This window comes from Cuculus canorus, chromosome 7 (assembly GCF_017976375.1).
Source record: "Cuculus canorus isolate bCucCan1 chromosome 7, bCucCan1.pri, whole genome shotgun sequence".
Lineage (NCBI taxonomy): Eukaryota > Metazoa > Chordata > Aves > Cuculiformes > Cuculidae > Cuculus > Cuculus canorus.
The window spans coordinates 1,452,114-1,477,385 of NC_071407.1; the positions used below are offsets into that span (position 1 = coordinate 1,452,114).

At 47.9% G+C, this 25,272-nt stretch overlaps 1 protein-coding gene across 10 annotated transcripts in view; it reads left to right on the plus strand.

Moving 5' to 3' along the window:
• Positions 1–751: 751 nt before the first annotated feature.
• FGFR2 (fibroblast growth factor receptor 2) overlaps positions 752–25,272 on the plus strand; it is an 87,175-nt gene continuing 62,654 nt past the window's right edge. For 2 of the 10 annotated variants that reach the window (XM_054071037.1, XM_054071041.1), the window contains exons 1-4: positions 3,101–3,228; positions 5,400–5,659; positions 20,648–20,914; positions 21,748–21,822. In XM_054071037.1, coding sequence (XP_053927012.1) covers positions 5,485–5,659; positions 20,648–20,914; positions 21,748–21,822 — 517 coding nt within the window. In that variant the 5' untranslated portion in view covers positions 3,101–3,228; positions 5,400–5,484. Of the gene's footprint in view, positions 983–3,099; positions 3,229–5,399; positions 5,660–20,647; positions 20,915–21,747; positions 21,823–25,272 lie in introns of those variants that run through there. The other 8 variants (XM_054071042.1, XM_054071043.1, XM_054071045.1 and 5 more) reach the window with 6 other exon arrangements.

Consider the following 25,272-nt stretch of genomic DNA (forward strand, 5'->3'; position numbering starts at 1 on the left):
GACCCAAACCGTTATAATTCTATGACTGTTTCGCATCATATATTATGTTACTACACCATAATCATAGAATCGTAGGAGAGTTCGGGTTGGAATGGACCATAAAGATGATCCAATCCCACCCCCTGCCATGGGCAGGGACACCTCCCACTGGATCAGGGGCTCCATCCAACCTGGCCTGGAACCCCTCCAGGGATGGGGCAGCCACCACTGCTGTGGGCACTCTGTTCCAGGGCCTCACTGCCCTCAGTGTGAAGAAATTCCTCCTTACGTCCAGTCTAACTCTGCCCCTCTCCATTCATCCCCGTTCCCTCTCGTCTATCCCCACAGGCCTTTGGGAACAGCCCCTCCCCGGCTTTCCTGGAGCCCTTTCAGCACTGGGAGCCGCTCTAAGGTCTCCCGGGAGCCCCCTCCTCCCCGGAGCCCCCCCAGCCCGCGGGTCATCCTCGGGACCCGTTCCCAGTGTCTTTCTGCCACACTCCGCGGCGTTTGGGTGCAGCCCCTCCTCACCCGTAACACCCCCCCCCCACACCCCCCGGCCGGCGGCGGAGGGTCCCCCCGGCCCGCTGTGCGCCCCCGCGGCTGCAGCCCCGGCTCGGGACGGGCCCCGCGCTCCGCACCGCTCCGGATGGGGCGGCGGGAGGGTCCGGGCTGCGCCGCCATTGGCGGAGCCCCGTCCAGGAAACGGCTCGGGTTGCAGCGGGGGGAGTGACCGGGGCGGGGGGGCGGGCGCTGGGGCGGGAGGCTGGCGCGGCCGCCCGGGGGGCGCGGGCAGACGGCGGCTCGGGGCTGGATGGAGCGCAGCGCGGCGCAGCCCGGCCGGGCCGGGGGCGGGGAGGCGGCAGCCGGCGCCGGGCTCGCCCCTCCGAGGCGGTAGCGCCGCACCCGGGGCGCGGGACGGGGCTCCTGCCGCTGCTCCTTCCCCTCCGGCCCCCGCGGGGGATGCTGCTGCCCGCCGAGTGACGCCGCCCGGCAGCGCCCGCAGGTAACGGCACCGCGGGGACGGGGCGGGGCGCGGGCAGCGCCTCGGGCGGTGCGGGGATCGGGATGGTGCGGGGATCGGGCAGTCCTCCGGGGCGGGATGGTGCGGGGCTCGGTATGGTGAGGGGCTCGGGCAGCGCCTCGGGACGGTGCGGGGGCTCGGGATGGTGCGGGGCTCGGGCAGCGCCTCGGGATGGTGCGGGGCTCGGTATGGTGCGGGGCTCGGGGCGGGATGCCGGGGCTCGGGCAGCCCCCGGGACTCCAGATGCGGGAGTTCGGGGCTCGGGCGGCCCCCGGGGCGGGATGCGAGGGCTCAGAGTTGGGGATGCGAAGGCTCGGGCAGACCCCGCGTCGGGATGCGGCGCTCGGGATGCAGATGCCGGGGCTCGGGATGCCGGGGCTCGGGATGCGGGGGCTCAGTTCAGGATGCAGGGACTCGGGATACGGGGCTCGGGATGCGGGGACTCGGGATACAGATGCGGGGGCTCGGTTCAGGATGCAGGGACTCGGGATACGGGGCTCGGGATGCGGATGCAGGGCTCGAGCAGCCCTCGGGCCGGGATGCAGGGGCTGGGTGCGGGATGCGGGGCTCGGGCAGCCCCCGGGGTGCAGATGCGGGGCTCGGGCAGCCCCCGGCCCGGGCTGCGGGGCTCGGTCTCCCCGCGGGGTGCGGTCCGGGGCCGGTGTCCCCGGCTCATCTCGGGGTCCGGTCCGGCTCCGGTGGCGTTGGGGCGGTTCGGTGCCGGCGGGACGGGTGAGGCCGGGGAGGCTGAGCCCCGGCGGGGAGCGGGGGATGCTGCGGGGAGAGGGTCCCCCGTCCCGCAGAAAGGGCAGAGAAACCCTCCGTGAAATATGGATTTAAATGCAAACCGGCCGCCTCGAACAGGGACCCATTATGCGTTTGGTGTGAAACGCTATCAACATTTAAAACTTCATTGTCTCCTTTGTACCAAATCCCTGTAAATCTTCCACTAGCCTTTACTCATTTTCATCTGAAAAGCCTGTTTGGGCTGAATAGACAGCAATCAGCAGCCTCTGGACTTGTCTCTCTCTCTCTCTCTCTGGAATGTCAATTAAAATGCAGATTTTCCCCCTTCCCTCCCTGATCTCTTAGTGGCAAAAGACTTGAGAAAAACAGGATAGTCCAGGAAAGCAAATGAAAGAAGTTCAAACAATGAAAAAGTCCTGAAGCTGCCAGCCGGTTCCCATTAGTCCTCCCGAATTAATGTTTAATAGCTGGGATGCTCGAATTCGCGCGGAGATTGGACGGTGGTGGGGAGTCTTGTTGGATACTTATGTATTTATAGATGCGTATATACTCGTCTATGTCTATAAACCTGTTCGCTCTAAAGCTTCGGGGCTTTTTCTGGGGTATCTTCTGGGGTTTTAGGACGCCGGAGGTTTCTTGGCGGAGGGAAGATGCGTGTTTCATTCGGGTTCTGCTTCTCCCTGCCTGGCAGGGGAGGATGCTGGGGAGCCCGACCGTGGATTGATTTGGTTAACATACTCCACCAATTGTCCTCTCCCCGGGGAGCGATAAACATCTTATAAAGAACAATGGGAGTAGATTAAAAAGAACACTGAGCGTTGGGTTTAATTAATGCCACTGCTGAACAAGTACTACTTGTTTGTGAGTGCGGTTCGCCTAAAGCGGGGCTGCCGAGCCCCTCTGCTCCCCCGTGCCTGTCGCGTTGGCGGAGAGCTCTGCGCAGGTACGTGCGGAGGTGCGAAGGCACCCGCGGAGCGAGTGGGGGGAGAGCCGTCAGTCCGCGGGAGGGGCAGAGCTCCCGTTCCAGGGGAAAAATAAACACTCCGTGTGGCTTTCGCTGAGTCTGAGACTCCAGGAGGGATTATGGTATTGTAGTCAGGAAGCCAGAATGGTGGAGGCCAAAAAGCATCCTGGGGCTGTGTTCCAAACATTGAGATAGAGGTACATAATGATCCGGCGCAGGAGGTCTTTCCAGAGGCTCATCCCCCAGCAACTGTGGTGGCTGAGCTATGAGAAGAATTTGGTCTTGTTTCGTCTTCGTTGGACTCCGCTTCTTTTCGGAAAGGGCAATCCTTGAGCTCCGGTCATTGTCCTGGTGGTAAAAAAATTGGTTTGGCTCCACGGATGGGTCCGGAGCTCTGATTTTTGCTTTGCTACGCCCTTGCGAGGTGCGGGTTTGAATTTTCCACTGCTCTGTGGGTGAAGAGTCCCTTCTTTCTGGCGGTGACTGCTCAGGTGCAGGAGCTGGCAAAGCCCTTCAGGTGAGAAGATGCGTAGTCAGGTGGCCCTGTGCCGTGCTTCGGGTCCTCGGATGAGGGTAGGAGCCACCAATGGTGGCGTTTCATGGAGACTAAAAACCTTAAACCAGCAGAAACGTAAGTGGAGTTAATGCTGTTGAAGAGTCTGGAACACACGCCAGCATTCTGGTATGCGTTCTTTTCACAAAAATATGATTAAGTTCTGCATTTATATCCATAGCCTTTAATCGGGCTTTACGGGGTGATTTAGGGAAATTAAATTAGCATTACATCTAGTCTGTTAATTAGCGTTGCTGCCCGCTTGACAGCTGGATAAACTGAGCTGTCGGGCAGCGCGTGGGGCGGTTGACGCGGGTGGGTAAGTGCAGGAGGGCTTCCTCCGGTCCTTCACCAAACCCAACACCGATACACAGCGCCCTTCAGTTCGACACCTGCGCTTGTTTAGAGAAGCGCTTTGCAAATATTTTTGCAGTGGTCTGGTGGTGGTTCTGCTGGAGATTTAATAGTAGCTGCTCGGTTGTGGTCTGGGATGCTGGCGCTGTGCTTCGGTCTCGAAGGACGCAGCTTTGAGGTGGTGTCAGTGGAGCAGAAGGAGCTTGCCTTGAAGCACCAGGGCTTCACTGAAATACCACGTACTCGTTATTTGCCTTCTTTATGACATCTAAAATCTGTTCCTACTGACTCCAGAAGTTACTGTGTATCGTGCCTAAGGTAAAAGATGCCTCAACAGTGTTTCTGTCCTTAAGGCTGTGAACTTGGTTTGTATGTGCAGGGAGCAAGAGGCTAATAAAATCCGAGCGCGCTTCGGAACGGTTGGCTTTACAGAGGGAGAATTGGTCTGTTTCTGCTTTTTGTATGCGGAGGTACTGCATCCGAATGACAGGGAGTTTTGAGCAGTTTGCCTGTGTGCCTGTGCGTTCCCCCTTTTTTGTTTGGTTGTTTATAAAGGGTGACGTTAGGAGGGAAAAAGAGCTTTTTATGTTATTTTTCTCTTCAAGACAAGTGCTTTCTAAGCTTCATTCAGGTTCCATCACGTTTAAGATGAATCGTTTGCCAGATTAGAACAATTGCTGCAGTTCCTTGTTTTATCCATTTACTGAGCTTTACCATCTTTTATTTTTGAAGCGGAAAATCAGGTCTAATTTTCTGGTTGAGCTGTTAAATCACCCTGTGAGGATGCTCTTCTGACCCTCACCTGGCATCTCAGTGTGGTGGCAACAGGGTCCCCTGAAGGGAGTCCCAATTACTTTGGTACCGCTCCTCTCTCCCATCAGCCTATGCCTGGATTACCATCAACTCCATCCGTTTAAATTAGTTTTCTGGTGGATAAAATAGGCTTTTTCTTTTTTTTTCCCTGCCATCTGAAAAATGTGTATCGATAAGCATCATTGGGAGAGAGGTTGGAAACAGAGCCGTGTGTGTGCGCGTGTGAGCTGTGTGGTTTAGCACGGATGAGCAGAGAGCGGTGGCTGGGGAGCTCAGTGAAGCTGCAGTCTGTACCAGACTTTATACAGATTTTCGTTGCCTGTGGTGCAGTGTAGGCGGCCGATGTCCCTGCTCGAGCCTTTCACCTGCACCGGCTCTCGGGCTGAGGGACACCGACCTGAGGTAGAAGTTCCATCCGTAGGAGAGCTGGAAGTCCTGAGCTGAGACAGAGTTTTAGAGTTCTCCAAGTCTACAGAGTATTTTTTTCAGCCATTTTTCCTGTGAAAAATTGTGAAATTCTTGCAAATCCAGCTGCCTGCAGAGCTGCCCGGGTGAAGGCATGAAAACCAGGGCAAACTTACATAAACCTTCAAACAATAACGAGAATGCCATGTGTTTAATTGCAGTAATCTTGTAACACTGCAGGTTCTGTGCCTGCACATGTGTCTGCCGCTTTTTTTTTTTTTAAAACCTGTATATTTTTCTGTCGGTAAAATAGCTCTTTAAATATGTGCTGAGAAGTGATTTTGTGAAAACAAGGAGGACTCGGTTACGCCTCAGGTGATGATGGAAACTGCTAACAGAAAATGAAAAGTCACTCACTTTTCACATATTCTCAAAGCTGGAAAACTATTTTTCCCATCCTCCTCCCCCTCTCACCGCAGCTTTGTTCGGGGCTTTCTGGAGTGTTTCGGTGTGCTGTTGAAGATGGTTTTGCTGACGGTGTTCAATCTCTCTCCTCCCCACAGCAGCAGCAGCCACCGTTCCAAGGGAGGAGGCATTACCCTGGCTGAAGGCACTGCTTTCTCTCCATGCTTCTCTAGAGGGGTTCAGATGGGATTAAAGTCCACATGGAGCTATGGAAATGGACCAGGAATTTACTCTAAAAAGATGGTCAGCTGGGATTCGAGTTGCCTTATCTGCCTGGTGGTGGTCACCATGGCTGGACTTTCCTTGGCTCGACCTTCGTTTAATTTAGTTGTTGAAGACGCCACGCTGGAACCTGAAGGTAAATCACTCTGGAATCCTTCGTTATTAAGTTAATTTAAATGCCTCAACGTCTGAAATAGAAGTCAACATCTTTATGTGCTTTGGTAAATCTAAGGCAAGGAACGGATTAGCCCTCGAGAGTTATGGTTTTTGACTTGCCTCGCTCACACACGGGCTGTGCTCATGCAAGCACGCGTTGGTTTAATCTTATGCCAACAAGTGGTGTCAGTGATTTCACCTGGGACTGTCATCGCGTTGTATAATCCAAGCGTACGGCCGAAAGCTTTCAGGAATGGCTCTTTAAGGAAGGCAGCCTGTTGCACCTACGTGAAATGAAATGCCTGTACAGCTGCGTGTCTTTGTGATTCTCTTATCCAGAGAAGTTCAGGGCGAAAGAAATCCACGTAGCTTTTAATCATGTGGCCTGAATGTTTCATTTGACCAAATACTCTGCAAAAATGGTGTTGCAGCTTTATCGGTGTTTGTACTTAGCATGTATTTCCCTATTGTTATATCCAAGAACAATCGGTGCAGCGTCTGGATTGTGAGTTCTCCAAGTGTAAATGCTGAGCTCTGAATGGCAAAGGATTGCAGGTCATTACTGAGAAAGCGAGGGCTGATTGAAACCTTTGCCTTGGGAGAGATGGTTTGATAAAGTCTCCGATGTTGAGCCTGCACCTGCTGGCATGTTCTTGCAACTGGCTTTGCAAAGGGCTTTTCTTCTCTGAAGAGCTAAGGAGAGGCTGCTTTTTTAATATCGTAGGCTGATTGTATTTCAGAATGATTTTGCTATTGGGTAGGTTCTTTCCTGCTTTCTGAGCACCTTAGGGCTTCCTTCATAAGGTTTTTACCTGTCCTTCAGAGCAGCGATTATATTTCTAATAACTCAGCTGTCAAACCAGTGTGATAGTCCGTAGAGCATCCCTGATCCAGCTGGCCGGGGAGAATTTGGCTTTTACACATTCTGCTGCTCGCGTCTGCAGATATGGCTTTGTTTTTATTTAATACGTTTTCAGGCAAAATCTATTTGTTTCTATCCACCGCCTCTAAAAATAGACGTCACCAGCTAACACATTTTTAGAACCCGTTCCAAGTACATTTTTATTGATGGCAAGGGATGAACTATTTAGAGGCGAGGAGCCCTCCTCCCTCGCAAGCATTCCTGAAAAAAAATGAAGTAGAGCACTATTGTCATCTGTCAGCCACGGGGATGGCTGATAGCAAAGATATTTGTGGTTTTTTTTCTTTTAGAGGTAACTTGAGAATGAAAAAAAGCCTCACTCTCCTCCCCTCCTACTGTACGACTGGCAAATGGCACATCTGGTGCCTTTTTTCGGCTTGCCAGAGGAATGACCAAATTGTGAATAATGGGGGTTTCAGATTAGCTGTTTGTAATGAGGTCCCCTCATTTTGGGGTTAAATCAGAAGGAATGTGGACGTATGGTTGGTGGAGCATTTCACAGGGAGAAGAGTAATATTTTTTGAATGATGCCTGCTAGTTTTTCAGCTTTTTGGGGAAAGAAAATTTTTATTAATTCAAAAAGCACAGTGTAAAAGTATGCTTCTTCCGCAGTGGATATCCAGGGGGTGGAATCTGGTTTTTATCAAAGTGTAAATTGTTAAAAAGGATTTAAAACTCTCTTCCCTGGGCAGGAATGTTACTGACATGAAACAATTTTAGATGTGAGAACTCGAATCATTACCAGAAGGGAGAAAAAAACCACGCTTCCAAGTTGATGGCATAATAAGAGCTTTTATGCTGCAGAATACAGGGAATTGTGTAGGATTTATATCTGAGATTTGGGAAATAAAACTTCCTTTATGCACTTCCTTAAACGTCTCTTAAAAAAAGAAAAGACAGACCAACATTTTACACAATCGCCTTCCCTGGGTTCCATCCCTGCCACCCACAAGTGCTCTCAGCTGGAAACAAAAAACCCTTCCAAAACCTCTCTTGAAAGACGAAGCAAGCTTCTTTTTTTTTTTTTATCTACTAAGCACCAAACATTTTGGCCACAGCTAATTTTGGGGGTCAGTGCTCCAATAATGTGGATTTTCGGCTGGGCTGCTGGCTGTGTGCTCAGTTAGAGCTATGACATTTCAGACCAGCTGAGAAGGTCGGCAGGGCCGTGACCTTTCGTGACACGTGTTGATCTGCTCCTTAGTCTGTCTTCATGGGCTCCTTCTAAATGTTGTCTTTTTGTGAGGTCAGGTGCCTTTATTGTCACTATTCATTGTCTTAGCGATTCAGAATATCCAAAAAGCTGTATGCGACAACAGGAATTGAGGTTGTGGCTTCTCCTTCCTTTGGTTGTCACAGGGAATGGACTCTTGTCTTGTAGCTAAACACAACATTTGCAGTCGTTTTCTTCAGACTGTCTGGTTCAGTGTCTGATTCAGTGTCTGGTTCAGTGTGTTCTTCAGCACAAGCGACGTATGCGCAGGACACGATGTACGTGCAGGATACGGGAAGGTGTTGTCATGCATCAGTGTACTTCTGGTTCTCCACAGTCAGACCGATCTCTCAGGTGGCTTTATGAAACACTGGACTTGTTGTGCTCCGAGTCGCATCCACGACCGTTAGATATTACTCTGGTGCACCAGAAAGTGTTCATGTCAGAGGTGGTACAGTGTCAATTATGGTGTCCAGTATTGATATCGCTGGATCCTGAGTGTGATTATTATTGGTTGTGGTGTTTCTTCCTTATGGAAGAAACTTCCTTCTATTGGTTAGAATCCAAAGCTGATAAACTGTGAGCAGAAAACAGGACCTGTAGAAGGCAGTTTGGGGACTGTCAGCTATCGAATTATGCCTTGCAGCAAGTGTTTACATGTATGTTTTTTATCCTAGGGGGCATAAAGACTTTCTACTTTTAAATATTTAGAAACAAGTCTACTGTGATGTGTACAAAGGAGCCATTCTCTTTCTGCGTGCCCAGGCTAGGAAGGCCTTTGATGATAGCCAACCTTTCCAAAGGGTCTCTGACCGCACACATGGGTTGAAGGGTTACTTTGTGAACTGAATAATTAGTTTAGACATATATTTGATAAATAGCAAGCTCTCCCTTGACCTTCCCTTTGTCCGAGCTGTGTGTTATCGTTCTGCCGGGGAGCTAATTTAGTCCCTTCCCTGTGTGCGATGCCTTGATGCTGTCCTTGGAGCACCCACTCCGAGCCTGCGCCTGGTCCAATAACAGTGTGTTTCAGTTCTTTTAATTTAGGTCAAATTTCAAAGGACTAATTTAAGCTTTGCACAAGGGACAGCCTAATTCTGTGTCCTAGGAAAAATAAGGTAGTTCAAAATGGCCTTAAATGTGTGTTTGGTTGCAGCTTTGGAGGAGAGAGAGACCTTTTGAATGGGTGGTGTGTGCTTATGGTGGGCTCTGAAGTGAGGAGCGATTGATCCTTTGGGTTTCAGCTCGGTCACAGCTATGTGCTGGCACTAAACATCATACAAATAGAAATGCATTCAGTGCGGTACCTTCCTTTATTGTAAAAATGTCGCATAATATGAGCAACACACCTTCGTTTTTGTGGAAATATTGGCAGCGCTGTAAGGTTAATATCACCTGTGGTTACCGTGAGAGAGCCGCTCGGAGAACCTTCTTTAGACACTGCGACCTACCTGGATCAGGAGATGGGTTCTTGTGAGGTGCTTCTCGGGCTCGCAGGGAGCGGGCAGGGCTGCAGCCTGAGGTGGAGGGATGCTGAGGTGGTGGGATGTCCCACCTGGAGCGGCATGTTCCCCGTCCTGAGGTGGGAGAATGTTGTCCTCTCCGTGCCGATGCTACCCTGCCGTGAGGTTGCAAGGCTGCTGGGAGCCCTCATAGTGGTCCTTTTCCGAGGGTGGAGGCGGTGGAGAAGCACCAGGACGCTGCTTCCAGTTTGGGAGGAAAAAGAAAGCAAAAAATTGTTCACCCAGGGTTCCCTTTTTTATCCCCAACAAGAGCAGAGGCTTTGATATGTGCAAGTTTTGATTAACAATTCAAACCAATGAATTAAATTGGAGAGAGGTTTTTTTTTTTAAGGAAGGGCAATTATCGCAGCCCATTATGGAGGAATGTGACATCCCCCCAGCTTCTGGTAAGGGTTGGATGCCCTCTCTGGGCTCCGGTTCAGTAAGTTGTTTGGCCCAGTACAGGAATTGCTGGCTGAGGTTCTGGGGAATTGCACAAGCAGCCAGATTAAATCAGTCTTCATGTGTCCATTCTGCGTTTCAAATCCTCAGTCCTTTTGCTGGGGTTTGGTCTGGAGCTGCAGACTAATTGGGCACGGGAAGGGCGGTTTTTTATGGTGTCGATGAGGCACGGCGAGTTGGTGATGTGTCAGCGTGGCAACTGTTTCGCCAAGTAACACAAAGAATTGCACATTTCAGCCTTATCTGCCAGCTTTTTGAAGGGAGAGAAAATATAAACTTTTAGGAATTTGATTCCTTTAGTGATTTATTTTTTTTTTTTTTTTCATTTAGCAGGAGATTTTTAAACGTGCTGAGTTGTGGAGGTTTATTAATTTACATTTTAAAAACCTATTTGTATAGATAAACCCCCAAACCAGCGACCAACTCCACTGGATGCAGTGTTCTGATTTTAAAATAGCTCTTCCTTGGCAGAGAACACGCAGCAAGTTTCAGCCCATAGTAACTCCTTTGGACAAGCTACAAACAGCATTTACACTGAAAATGCTGATTTCTCTGGTTATGCAAGGTTGTGTGTGTGTGTGAGCCGATGTTTTGGTAATACCCATAGTATAGCTTTTCGTAAGCACATTTCTATATCAGGCAGAAAGAATCATTTGCCTTTAAACAGATGCATTGGAAGATTAGTGCTTTCTTACAACGAATATTTAGTTTAGGGAAAGATGAGAATGTGAGAAAAACGCTTCACTAACCCGTTTTTGGTCATTAGGAGAGAAAAACTCCCTCTTGGAAGTGTCAGATTTTTAAGCGTTAGGCATTTTGTGAGGTTTCAAGGCTGAAGCTTTACAGTGAGAGTGGAGGCTCTCTTGGAAGCCGCTCTCCGTGGCCGTGTGAGTCCGTGTTTTTAAGAGAACCATCACCCACTCAGGCAAGTTATGTCTTGTCCGGTCGTAACAGCGCACCTGGTTTAACTAGAAGAGAAAATTTATTGCAGTAGTAGTAGACCCAAAACATGTCTAAATGATAAAGAATGTGGAGTTTTGCAGCAGAGTGACTGAGGGCTTGGTTCCCTGGACACGCTGAGCTCCTCCGTCACTACTGGTCAAACAGGAGCATCTTCCGCGGAGCCAGTCAGGACGCACTGACTCGTGTTTGTGGTGGCTGTGGGAAACCGGACCAGGGCTTCATCTGGCATGGAGCCTGCCGGGGGAAAATTATCCTTAGAGTGAGTTTGGGAACTGATTTCAAGAGCAGCCGGAATTTCAGTCCAGGCTCAGTACATCATAGGACATGTCTGTAGCGTTTTTCTTGCATTTGACAGCATGCCCCCAGAATCAGAGGTGATGTCTTGTAGTGCTGGGGACTGAACTGGCTTTTAAACTGATTGAAAGAGAAGTTGGAGCTACTTTGAATACAGGCAACTCAAATAAAGAACAGATTTTGAAGAGCGTCGCAGCCAACAGCTCCTGCTATAATTGCGAAACGTGTGCTGGGAGCACTGAGCTGCTCTGGAAGTTTGGCTCTTCGGGTTTCAATCAGAGTGGAGAGCATCAGCTGCGCTGCATCAGCATTTACTGCCTGAGGACTGCACCTCCTGATGAGGACAGTTGCGAGAGGAGATATTCTTTAAAGAGGGTAAATAGTTATGTGGATATTTAGTTTATTCACTTCTAAAACCAGCTTACGTTTCATATACCAGTTATGTTCAGCTCCAGGTTGTCCTTTCCCACCTCTTAATTACTGCTGCAGGTTTTCTTTGGGGAGAAGACCCCCCCCTTTTGAGGAGTTTGGCTTTCCTGGACTTACTTCTGAGTATTGGAGCAGTCAGCACCTGGTAGAACGATGTGTCTAACGGGCTTCACTTTCTGCTGGTTCGGCTCCTTTTGCTGCTTGTCGCCACATAAATCACATTATCCGTATCAAAGAGATGGACAGAAAGGCAAGCCAAGCGCTAGCTGAATTTTACCATGCTGCTTCCATCGCTTGCCACGCTATTATTATTATTGTAATTGTATTTTCAAAATGACTGCAAGTGAAAGCATTTGGTGAACCTCAGCGAAGCCGAGGAGCTGGGACCTGACCTACTTTCGTTCCTCTCCTCACATGCCGTTACAAGTTGTGTGTAATTATTGCTTTTCCTCCCCCGCAAAAGAACTGCCTCATCGGTTTGGGACATAACTGATGTCGGTGGCAAACCCACAAGAACGGAGAAGGGGGGAAAAATCCCTTTGCATGAAGGAACCAGCTTGCGCTTGTGAAGGTTTCCTGGGAAGGGCGGTGTGCTGGGCAGGCTGGAAGGGAGGATGAGGAGCTGCTTGGGGAGGAGAAAATCGTATTTTGGCTGTGTTTTTCTTTTTTCTCTCAGCTTGTAATGAGTTTCGGTTTTGAGAGGGGTTTTCTGAGCTGGTAGTTATCACGTCAGGCTTTCTCCCAGGGGCTTGTCCACGATGTGGCTGTTCCCAAGTCGGGTTTAGGGTTGGATGCAGTGGCTGGGAATGCCTCACCAGTGTGTACTGACCGGGAGTGTGTACTGACCGGGACAAACTGTGGTTGGACGGATCAGAGCAATGTGCTTCAATCTCGTTTTGTGTGTAATAAAAAGTCGTGCTGTAGAAAGACTACATCAGGTTCGTGACGCTCTTAAGGATAGCGCTGCAGGCAGGACCGGCTGCTGGGCAGGAAGGGAGGGTCTGCCTTTGGGAGACTCGCCTTGCCAGTTTGTACGGTGCCCTGTTGCAATATTTAATCTGTTTCAAGGCAAGTAACGTGATTTATAATGCTGAATGCCACCCAACAGTTCTTGAAAATCACTTTATCACCCTAGTTAAGTTCCTGAACTTACTTCTGTTAAACATGGTTTAATCATGGAAAAATAATCACGTTTAGATATTACAGGGTTGAAGTACCCATATCTGTCTGATGTTGTTTATTCCCCGGGGTAACACAGGTATTTCAGACACGCAGGGTTAACATTTAGGCACCACTGCTTGGTCATAGCTCTTCTCCTAACAATTCAGGAGCATGTGAACCACCTTCCATTCGTGTGGCAAAGTGCCCGGGAGCCACTACCACAGGAGTGACGGAGGTGTCTTCAAGTTAAAAATAGCTCTTGTTGTGAACATGCTTGTAGGACACCGGGAAGTGCCGAGAGCCAGCCTAGCGCTGAGCTTCGGGGCTTGTTCTGCAGCTCCTTCCATGTCCCCAGATCCCACTGGGGCTGCTCTCTGTGGAGCTGGAGTTAAATTAGCTCTGATGTCTTTTGGCTGAATGTTGCTGTCTTAGAAGGGAGCCTGGTACGCGCTGAAGGTTTGAAGTCCTTGGACAACATCCTATCGGGTTAGATGCTTTGCGGGTAGGACTCAGAAGTGCTGAGGAGATGTTTTGCGGATATTTTTTCCAGTGGCTTTTATCAAATCCCGCTTTAGGAAGCGAGGGAGGATGAATTTCAGGGCAACAGGCAAGAAGAGACTTCCAGGCGAGCTGCTAAAATTAAGAGGATTTGTATAGTCAAGTAGAAATGGGCCTGTGTACAAGAGAAACAACTGCTGCTTTGCTTATGGGGATCTGAGTAGATGTTCGCTGCAGCCAGAGCTAACACTCCAACATGAAATTGTGCAATTTTGAACCTCACAGTTGTAATTTATTTATTTGCATGTTGAGTAGTAATAGTCGCAAGCACGGCTGTCGGCAGCTCTGGAAGCAAAAGGTTGGGTTTTTATGTTTGGATTTATGCTGTTTGGTTATGGTTTTTATCTTGCTCTTGAAATGAAAATAAAGAACCTGAATAAAGCTGCAGATTGGAATAGATGCAAGAAAATGTTAAACCCAAGAACCCCCCCCCTTTGCAACTAAATACATGTGCTCATACCTTTTTTCAAGGCTGTTTATCTTATATAGAGCCTTTCCCAAGCAGATTTAACGCTAAGTTGGACAATGGGAGCTGGTTAAATTGCTCTGCTGCCTGATTATGTGCAGAACATGGTCAGGAAGATTTGATGTTCTTCTGTTGCTGAAAGAAGAAACAAAGAGAAAATGATCCTGGTCTTGGATTCTGCTTTGTAGAGTGAAGGTTAATTTTTTTTCAGCTTTTCATTTGAGGTTCTGGTAAAAGGTGATACATTTCCCCTCTGTATTGTGTAATAGATTACATGAGAAGGCTCTTCAGTAATGAGTTTGAAGAGTAGTTAATTATGTTTGAGATAGTGTTACAGATGTGTTAGGTTTATATTGTACTCCTCAGTACACTTAGCACAGAAACCGTTGCTCTGTTACTTCAGGCAGTCGATGGAGCTAATGGCTTGAACTGAAATGCTCAAGATCTGGTGCCTGGAACCAAAGGTTCAGATCCAGAAGGTGACCTGAGATGAGTTTGTCCTCACACTGATGAAATTGTAAAAGGCAGCACAATAATTGTAGAGGTTTTGGTGTGTCTGCTCAACGTTGAGAGGGTGTTGTCCCCCTCCCTGGTTGCTGTGCCTTTGTGCAGAAGACGTACTGATGCTTTGCTGTTTCTTTCTCTGTCCCATATCTGGAGACAAATCCTACGGTGACTGTTGTATAAAGAAACCTTCATCCTGTAAGGAGCAGACCGTGAAGAATGGGGACAAACAGGAAGAAACTGCAGGGCAGTTCCCAGCAGCAGGAGGTGGCCGTGCTGGTCTCGCTGGTGTTTACTCTGAACTTGGCATGCTCTGAGGCTTCCCTGGCTTGGCTTCCAAAAGCATAAAGCACACAGCCAAGCCCGTAAGCATGTGATACTTGGCATTTTGGATGTGTGTTGTGTAGCCATAACTCAACGATCACGACTATAAAGACAGGTAGGAGCAAGCAGGCTACAAGCTGTAGGAATTTTTAATCTCTAGCCCAGACAAGTACGAGTTTTTTTTCCTTTTGAGGAGTAGTCTTCTCCCTTCTAACCATAGGGTGTGAGGCACCAGCTCAACTGCTTTGCAGCCATCAAAACAATGCTGAAATACATGCATCTCACCTCGTGGCAACCAACGTGCCAACGTGGCAGGGGACGTCATGAGTTTTGCCCCTGCTGCTCCCTTCTGTTGGGTGTGATGAGGCCCTCGTCTCCGTGGCCAGGGCTAAATGCTGCTGGGGAGCAGTTCCCTCAAGGAGCTGCTGTTCCAGAATTGCTCATCTGCCAAAGATTACACAAGGCAGACAAACGTAATCACGTGGGGATAACTATTAAGGGCATACACGGAACTTTTTCCTTGGCCAGGGGGTCCTGCAAGTGGTGAAACTCTTTGCTGCTCACCAGAATTATTTATTTCTCTAAGTCTTCAAAGCTTAGGAAAACAAGTTAGCACAGTGTAATACTTTCCCTTACCCATGATGACATTGGCAAGCCTTTCAACTGGATAAGATTGGCTTCTTTAAATGATGTTGGTGTATGAAACGTTCAGTAGGAATTGATGAGATGCTGGAGGTCCGTGCTGTAGCACGCAGCGTGGCTCGGAGCTCTGCACTTAACTGGAGTCGCATATTGTGTGGCAGCACTTAATGTTGTTTTGCAAATGTTCACTTCCAGGGCAAAAGGATTCCTGCTCTTCCTTGGATATGTTTTTTTGTGCTTGGTCTCATCTCTTGTACAGCCCTTGGATGATGGGGTCCTTGGAGAGGAAGGAGAATAGGGTTAAAAAGGATACCAGGGAAGGAAAATACCTCCGTTTATTTTATTTGTGGAAGGCTCTGCTTTAAAACGGAGCAGCCTAGGAGCTGGTTTTAAAGGAACAAGTGAAGACATAGATTCTGCCGCATTTAAGTTTCTCGCTACCTCATTTATCCCCTATTCTTTGGTGCTGTTTGAAGTTTTCTACAAGACCCGGTCTTTTTGAACAATTAACGTTTCCTACGCTTTGGGGAAGGGGAATAATTCCTGCCCTTTGGGGTGCTGGTCACAGTGACAAGGGACTTGTAAAAATGTTTTGTCTGTTTTAAAATTATAGAAGGAATTGCAGTAACTTGGAAAGGACAGTGTTTTATCAGAGCAGGGACTTCCTGATTATGCCCGGCGGAGGCAGAGCTGGGCAGAGCTGGCAGCTCGCTGGCGGAAATGCAATACAAACGAGACAGCGGGGATCCAGTGACTTTGGAGAAGCAGATGGATGAATTGCAAACAGGATTTTGTCCCCCTTTGTGTAAGGAGACGTGCTTGGCCTCTGTGGCTTTGGTTTGCTGGTAGCTGACTGGGAGATAGTTCTTCCACCCCAAACCGTATGATTCTGTGATAGTCACCGTGGCCAGGAATGGCTCTTTGAATTTTCAAACTGGTGGCTGTTTCTTCTGCCGGCTGAGTTTACCATGCATCATCCTATCTGAAGAGGATGTGGAGCTGCTTCTAATAGTAGCCTGCCAGCGTAAATTGAGGGAAAAGCCTGTTTATTTGGACCAGGGAGGTGGGAGGAAAGGTGGCAAATCTGACTGATGGTACCTGGGCTTCCTGATCCTGCAGTAGCTACTTCTTGGAGAGAGCGGAGAGGCTTGGATTTAACTCACAAAGTCATGGGGCCCTTGGCTCTTCTGCTTCAGGCACAGATCAACATACCCATCCCATGTTGCTCACCCACTGTGGTCTTTCTGGATCTTCCTCATTGACAGGAAAAGCGGGAGAAGGGGGTAAGAGAAGCAGGAGGAGTTGGCAGCCTGGTGTTCCCTGTGGGGACATTCAATTTTGCAATGAACCTCTTGGATTCTTGACAGGTCAGGTCTGTTGACCCTTCTGGGTATGCTGTGGTGAGCGTTTAGTTATTTACTAAAGCCTTTTGAAGCCAGAGTGGCTTGATGGGGTCTGAGGCTTTTGTGTTTTGGAGAGTAGTGTGAGAATCTTTGCTGGGGTTAGCTATTAGCTGATTGTTTAATTATTTGGCTCTGTAACTAAGTAACTAAATGCCTTGAGCCCTAAGATAAGCGGCTCTTTGTTAACATTTTAATAAAAGGAGACAAATAATAATAATTTAAACCTAAGGAAGTATAAATCTCTTGTTTCAGTGACCGAGTCTTGAACAGAAGCATGGTTTGGAATCTAATTGCCTATCTCATAATAATCTGAAACGGCGCATATGGAATGTCCCCAGTGCTCTATTGTGGTCGTGGCTTTTATATACAAACATTGCTTACTCCACTTGATGGCCTGATGGCACAAACCGTGCTGCAAGACTGCATGAGCAGGCAAAGAAAAGGTTGACGCCTGTTTATTTAACAGCAGCTTGATTTTCCATGGCGGCATTGTTCCATAGCTCCACCTATAAAGTTAAAATACCCCTTGTGCGCCACTATTCCAAACGAGGATGTAGCTGAGAGCAGGCGGCGGCAGCAACGCGCCCTCCCTTGTCCCCAGGTGTTGAAGAACACCGCCAGCACTCTTGCTTTTGTTGCGTGTTTGGTTCTTAAATGGTGATGGCAGGTGTTATTCACATTGAGTCGCGCATCTTTGCAGTAGGAGCTAATGCCGTAATTATAGGATTTGCAGGAGAACTTGCTTAGAAAGGAATCCTGTGCCGCCTTTCCACAGCCTTGCGGGGCTCATCCAGCAAAGGGCTGATTGCAGCTTTAAGGTGATGGCAAAAGGATGTGGTTTCCAGGCAGAACTTCAGCGAGAGCCGGAGGACGAGCATGGAGGTGGTAGCGGGTCATCAAGCCTTGCTTGGTGCTGCAGGCTGGGCAGGGTTCTCTCTTCCTTCTCCCATCCAGCCAGTTGCACTAAGGGAGGATTCAGGAGGACGCTGCTGAAAACAGTGGAGGATGGGTACGAGCGAGGGCTGAGCAAACCTGCAGCCTTATTTCTCTCATATGCTCAGAAGATTTAGAAGAAGGGAAAGAATCGTGATGACAGCCTCGAGGGTCTCGATGCTTTGATGGTACAGCATACACTTGAGCTGATAATTAATCCCTAAATTTCAGAGCAGTGTAAAAATCCTTGCGCAGCGTCCTGGAGAGAGGGTGAGTTCCCTGTGCGGTGGAGGCTGCTGATGTGTGGCTTGGAATTTTAACAGTTCAAACTGGTTGTTTTTTGGTCCGACTCCTGCCTCACAATCCCACCTGTTCTCTCTTTGCTTTTGGGCACCATTTCAAACCCACACTGGAAAAAGTTTATAGGCAAACATTATAAAAAGTGACAGTCTGAAGCGCCGCTACATTCTTGTTTGGCAACACAAAGGCTTACCTGAAATAGCTCACTATTGCCGTACATGACGTCATTATTGCATGACAACACTTTGTGTTGCATCTTCCCCAATACCTTGAGAGAAAGAGAGGCAGGAGGATAATATTTACCAAAATGCAGATACCTGCTTGAAACTTGTTTTTCTTCAGTAATTTTCCTTGTAAAAGAAAATATTTTTGTAATTTTGAAATAAATTACTGTTCTTGAGTTTGGATTTGGATTTGTGTTGAAAAAAAGCACTGTAAATTTGGGTACAACAGTTTAAAATGAGATGAAATTGCGAATGGGAGGTGGAATATTTTTTTCCCTGTAATTGTATGCAAACAACCACTTCTGCCCAGGGGGATGCTGCAGCCTGTGTGCCCATCCCTTGACTTTCCTGATGCACTTAAAGGAGAGTTGAGTTATCTTCACTCGCAGTGGCTTTTAAAAAGTTTAAACAAAGACATTTTTAAAGACTCTTGTTATTTTTTTTTAATTCAGTGGAATCTGAATTTTAAAAGGTCTCCAGCAGATTCAAATATACTCATTATTGATATGAAAAATATGTAGAAAGGAGCCTGTGCTCCTTCTGGAAAGCAGCATAGTGTGGTGAAACACCTGCAGTGCAGAGCTGTGGACTTGTGACTATCAGCAAATCTGAACTGGTTTATAAGAAGTATAAAGCTGTATTGTAGCTGGTCCTAGACTTTGAGATGGGGTTTCATGTGCCAGAAAGTTTAGAGAACTTGTTATAAAATTGAAATCCAAGAATCTTTAAAGGTCTCCATGGTTGGTCTTATTTAGAGGGTTTTATGTGCTTCTCCTGGCCACCGTCTGAGTGTGATATATGTCAAATATGTTGTTTGAACAAAACATGTTTGCCCTGGGGAAAAAGCCAGGAGAAGTTTGGCTTGCTCTGCAGGGGCACATCCTTGGATTCGTTCTTCCTTTGTTTCAGGCAAACTCACACTGAAGTCCCTCAAATTATGTGATTCCAGAAGGAGCCGGACAAGGAATTGGCCAGGCTATTTTCAAGTGCATCAGTGTAACCCATTATTGAAATTCATTTCCTGGTGTGGAGGTCACTTCTGGTACTCATGGCATCCTAGAATTTCTTGAGTTGGAAGGGACCAATAAGGAGCATTTGGTCCATCTCCCTGCTCCTTGCAGGACTACCTAAAACTAAACTCCTGGCAGCTCCTGTGTACAGGTTAGCTTGGATGTGATACCTGATTCGGACGTGTTTGTTGAGGATGTGATACATGAGGTGACAACACCATGCCCCAAGGGTGAAGGGTACTGGTTTCGGGGTCTCTGTGTTCTTAGAAGCAAGCGTGGACTCCAAGGAGTCGTGTCTTTGTGGATTCCAAGGAGTTGTGTCTTTGTGGACTCCAAGGAGTCGTGTCTTTAATCTTCTCTCAGACTCTGGAACAAACAGAGGTGTGTGTTTTATTGCTGTGTGCACACAGTGGAGCATGATCGGTGCCTGCACGGGGAAGGATGTGTGCTGGGGTGCGCGCTGGGGAGCAGCTGGCTCTGCGAGGTGACCCTCCTCGTTGGCAAACAGAAGATGCCTTCATGCTGCTTTCCCTTATTTACTCTTCATGCTGGCCTTGTGAGGCTCCGAGGCTCATGAGAGAGGGATACGGTGGTTGTAGGGAGAAACTGGTTACAAAATCAGTTCCTCAATCTGGCACAGCCAAGTGTGTCATAGAGGTGGGGGTAACTCCACCCTGTGCCGGGCTGTTCTGTCCCTATGGAACAGTCCTGGGTGCCCGGGGCAATGGTGCTCTTTCCCTTGCTGAGGGGTGGCCTTGGGAAGAGGTGATGAAGCCCTCGGAACTATAGGCAGATGGAGTTTCCCAAGGATGTTTTTTGGAAAAAGAGTGTGGTTTGACATTCTTCTCATTATTTGGTTACAGAAGAGAAGTGGTGGATGAGCCGTCTTGCTTTGAACTTGTGCGTACACTGGGACTTTGAAAGCTTTGCCTGTATTCCCGGGTTTCTGCTGTGTGCAGCTTGGGAGAGGCTGTGAAATAAGAAACGAAGAAAAGGAAATCCAAGGAAAAAGTTACTGTCACTGGGAGCGGAGGTGGCAGGGTAGAAGGCAAATGTAGATACCTTAGGAAGAGCGCGGAAAGAAAAATAAAAGACAACTTATATGCTGTGTGTAGGAGCTCACGTTTGTCAGCTTGGCTGGTGAAGAGGTTTGGGCTGTAATTTTATCCCAACACAGTTCTTTTCAGGGTTTCTTTTAAAAAAGCAACTTACAAAATCAGATGGGGAAAGCTAAGCATTCGTTTGAATTATAGGCACAAATGCTAAGACATAAAACTCAATCAGCTTTTTAACATCCCCTCCTCCCCGGCACAGCCAGGTTCTATGAGGACCCCAAGTTCAGGAGCACTCATCTCCCCAGGGTCCACTCAGTGACCAGTGAGGAGCATCGCACCTTTCCCGGGGCAAGGCACGTGCCGAGACACTGATATAAAGGGAACGAGATTTGTTTGTGCTTAACTTCTTGAATATAAAGCCTGTGCCATACCTGCATGTGGTTCAGTTTTATGAGACAGATTGCTGGGCTAATCCGGATGCAATTTTTTTATTGACCATAACTTGATTTCTGTGGATGAAAAGGGCCTTCACTGACTTTTGTTGGAAATTCTCTCCTTTCCTTTCTCTTTCTTCTTTTTCCTCCTTTCCTTCCACCTTCGCAGAGCCGCCAACCAAATACCAAATCTCTCAGCCAGACGTATATTCAGCACTTCCAGGAGAACCGCTTGAGTTGCGCTGTCAATTGAAAGACGCCGTCATGATCAGTTGGACTAAGGATGGGGTCCCTTTGGGCCCCGACAATAGGACAGTGATTATTGGGGAGTACTTACAAATTAAGGATGCTACACCCAGAGATTCGGGCCTCTATGCTTGCACAGCTGTTAGGACCCTAGACAGTGATACTCTGTACTTCATTGTAAATGTTACAGGTGAGTGAGTTCAACACAGGTTTTTGCATGTAGAACCTGTAAAATGGGATATAGAGACACATTATGGTATAATGTGAAACATAGTCACAATGGTTTTGGTGAGAAGGGACCTCAGAGCCCATCCAGTCCCACCCCCTGCCATGGGCAGGGACACCTCCCACTGGCTCAGGGGCTCCAAGCTCCATCCAACCTGGCCTGGAACCCCTCCAGGGATGGGGCACCACCACTGCTCTGGGCACCCTGGGCCAATCCCCTTAAGCACAGCGAGTTAGGCCGAGTTCTATAGTTGTTTCAGGTATTTTCCTCTTTGATCTGACCCTGAGATGGACTCAGTTTGCTTTTCCTCCTTTTTCTGGGATCCGTAGTGACGAGCAGTTGCTGAAAAGCTCTGTTTTATGCTGCTATGGCAGGATTAAATGATACAGAGCTGCTGTGCTGATGACACAGCCAGTAGAACGAATGCCAGTTGTTTCCCTCCTGCGTCAGAAGAAGAAAAGGGGTGTCCTACAGCCTATAAGTTTAGGGATAGATTATTCTGTAGACACTCAGTTCTGTTCAACTGAATGTCTTTAAGCAAGAGAAATATTCTAAGTGGAAAGACATTCTTGGAGTTAGCATGCTTCCTTTAGAACCTTTGTAGCATGTCAGAATTAGTAGTGAGTTTGTTCAAATTTTGTAATAACGACGTCCATTTTGGGGCAGGAATTTCATTTTCTGTAGCTTCTGCAAAACTAACATCTGTACTCCATGGTAGTTAAACTAAGAGGTAGAATATTGGTGTATTTGTCTGTAAAATAGGCTGGTTTAAAGACTCGATTATTTTTAATGTGCAGATGCTCTTTCTTCTGGGGATGATGAAGACGACAATGATGGGTCTGAGGACTTTGTGAACGACAGCAACCAGATGAGTAAGTAACAGCCCACTGCCAGGAGTCGCTAGCAAGATCCATGTGGAAAATACTGTCCCGTCTTTCACTCTTCTGCCTTCAGAGCTTCTTGATTGTTAACTGCATGGGCTGTCATGTAGTGGTGTCTTTGTCCATTTCCGTCTTCTGTTTCACATAGTTCATAACTTGGAAAAGAAAAAAAAATAAACTAATATTCTTCTAAATGCACTTTACTGGTCTGTACTTTCTTTCTCCCTTCTTGCCAGCTTTTCTGCAGTTTTCTTTCTTTCTGAACTGAAGTTCAATCTTTGTCTGGTTTTGACTCTCGCAAATGAATTAACTTCCTCTGAACCTGAGCTGAAATTTAAGAAAAGAAACAAAGACCCAGCTCGCTTTGTTAAAAGGTGGTATGGAAACTTCTAAAATAAAATTAAGTTGTAATGATTCAAATCCTTCAATCCTTAATCTTGGCAGAAATCTCCCCAGGGAGAATTAACGTGGAGACAATGAGGTTCTTTTGTCTGCAGAGAACCTCAAGGTTTGTTGCAAAGAAAGAAATCCAGCACTGAAACCGTGTTTTATGTTACTTGTACATGATGAAAATGGGCTAAAAGAGTCCTAAACGTATCTGAATGTTAAACTTCAGTCCCTTTAGAGAATTGGAAGAGCTATTTAATAGGCTCCAAACAGAGCAGTCGCTAAGAAAAAGAGATGTAGAGTTCATATTGGTTCCTTATGCCCCTGTGCACTGTTGTAAAACCCCGTGGAGACTGGTAGGTTGCTATTGCTCCTGCTTGAGAAGACAATAACGGGCAGGACACAGGACTCCTTCGTGGGAGGTGTCAGCCAGGTACTGGACACAGCAGCCGGGTAGCGTGGTTGCTTCTCAGCATGGTCAGTATGTGGCAGCTGTAGTGAGTGCATGAAACGCGTGTTCAGGTGGTAAAGTGGGAGCCCAATTTCAGCAATCCTGGTTAGTTACTGCTGTCTATGGCTGCCCCTGGTCTGATCTGTGAAACTTTAGATGCTATTTCAAATGACAGAAGTTCGTAGCTGCCTGGTTGGTCCCTGCCGTCTGTTAGTGCGAGTAACCCGCGCTGGTTCACAGGTGCTGCTCGAAGGGGCTGAGATTAAGCAGCTGGAGGCTGCTCTGACAAAGGAATGTGGTGGCAGAGGTAATTGGCCAGTTTGGAAAAGGGAGACTGCTTTTAAAAGAGGTTGTCTAGGCAAAACAAACCAACCCAGGCAATGTTAGCGTTCCCCTGCAAAGGGCTCGTGGGGTCAAAATTCCCTTTAGGCAACAATCCTATGTCTGTTAGCACTTTGGAGCTTTATTGGTGGTGGTTAGAGAAGGGCTTGCAATATTTTCCGTGTGTTAGCCAAGACACTTGTGGTTCTGGTTCGTGCTGATGGCTTTGGAAGAACAAATGGATCTTGGAAGTGCATAGAGCAAGGAAAAAGGAGCTGATCTCAAGGCAACTGTGCTCTGTACCACTGGGGTAACTATTTCTTTCACACAACAGGGAGAACTGCCCAGTGGTGTCCTCGAACGCTGTGATGTTCCTAAAATGATGGCTCACATTACGAGCTACGGTCAATCAATCTTGGTTCAGGAGCTGGTGAAAGGCCACTGACAATTTCCATCCGCCCGGAGTGCGGCGTGCGCTTCGGCAGGGGTCAGTCACACTTTCACTGTTCAAAATAAAAGGCGCCTTTAGAGCCTGAACAATGAAACATCTTGGACGGTGGGGAGAACGCAAACTCTTGAAGTGCAGGAGGGAGGGAACTTCAAGCAGATGGATTGCTCCGGAGCAGAGCGGTGCACAAACAAGACCTCATGAGATTTGCTTTTTACAAGGTACCCGTGAACTGCTGGGGCTTCTTGCAAGCTGCAGGTGGGCGCAGCGTGAACCGTCCTCCCCATGTCTGAGTGCTTAACGGGAAGAGTTGGAACCAGGAGAATGATTACGGCACCACAGCCCTGTCTGTTTTCAGTGAAAAGTTGCATCCTAGTAACTCGGATTAATACAACTTTGCTGAAAGAGGGCTGTGATCTGACTCGATCGGAGCTCCACGAGGGCTGTGACGTGATATGGAGCTTTTGAAACCATTGAAACTTGTGGATCTCGCATCTCCTAAGCCTTCCCATCAGTATGATTTGCCATTCGCTTTCTGGATTTTACATCTCATCCAAAAGGCCATACCTGATGGAAGAAACTGTTGCAAGACAGATTGAAATGTGAATGAGGGGCTGAGAAGTAGTCTTGGGTGTCCCGTGTGAGCGTGTGGTGTGGCAGGTGGTGGTGTGTGGTGGTCAAATAGCCTTTACCATCTGCTAAGGTGGTGGTGTAATGGTCAAGTGTTCATTACTGTCTCTTCACGTGATGGTGTGATGGTCCGATGGCCTGGACCATCTTGTTAGGCAGAGCCCTGGGACATTCAGAACCCTCAAGAGCCCCTGGTTGCTGCTCTTAAGAGAAGTCCTCTTTTAAGTGTTTCCTGAGTCTTGGTTTGAGCTTTGCAGATCTCAAACAATTTAGCTGATAATTTACATACAAATTACAGCTGCTTATCATTAAGGATAAGCAATGGAAATTGGCCTGGTTATGGCTGATGGAAACAAAAGGCCATAGTCTTCAAAGATTGTTGCTTTTTGATGAAACAATTCTGATAAAGTCCAGCTGTCCTGGCATGTTAATTATGATGTGATGAGGCAGGAAATGGCTGCAGTGCCTTCCCCAGGAAACTGAACCTTGGCATTCTCATTCCTGCATATTTAAAACTAAAGGAAACCTTTCAGAGCTGTTTTGTTTACAATGGTAAGTATTCATTTAAGCTGGTTTATTTTCTCTGCCTCCGCTACAACTGTATTTTTCAGAGGCCGAGGTTCTCCAGCGCAGGCGGAGGGGCTGGTGGGGAAATCTAGCCCAATTTTCAAGGCTGCCCAGAAAACAGAACCGTTCCTGGGGTCAGCGGAGACTGTGAGTGTCTTGGTAGCTGTGAGGAGCAACTCTTGGGAGAGGGGAGGCCTCACGTGTGCGCTGTGTTGTTCGACTTTGCCCTGTGTGTATTTTTAAGCAGAAGGCATGCAAAGCAGATTTCACTCTGCCTTTGGTGTCCTCCTAGTTTGTCAGATATTTAAACTGTCTGAAAGAACACGGTGGTAGATTTGTTCCAGACTGCATCCTGAATAGATTTTTATTGCTTCCAGCTTTTGTTGAGGGGGATTAGTGCTTGTGGGGAAGGTGCAGGGTGGGTTCCACTGCAAAATTGTCCTCTCTCTCCACAAAATGGGTTTGTTGACGCCTCAGTTCTCCCTGTTGTTGCCCTGAAGAGGTGGCTTAGCTTGGTTGTGGAGGGCCGTCTCCAAGGATGTTGATGTGGGGCTTCCGTTTACAAAGCCAAGGGCTGGCCATCGTCAGTTCCTACTGGCAGCAGTGGAGAACACGTTTTTGGTACTTATTGCCTTGT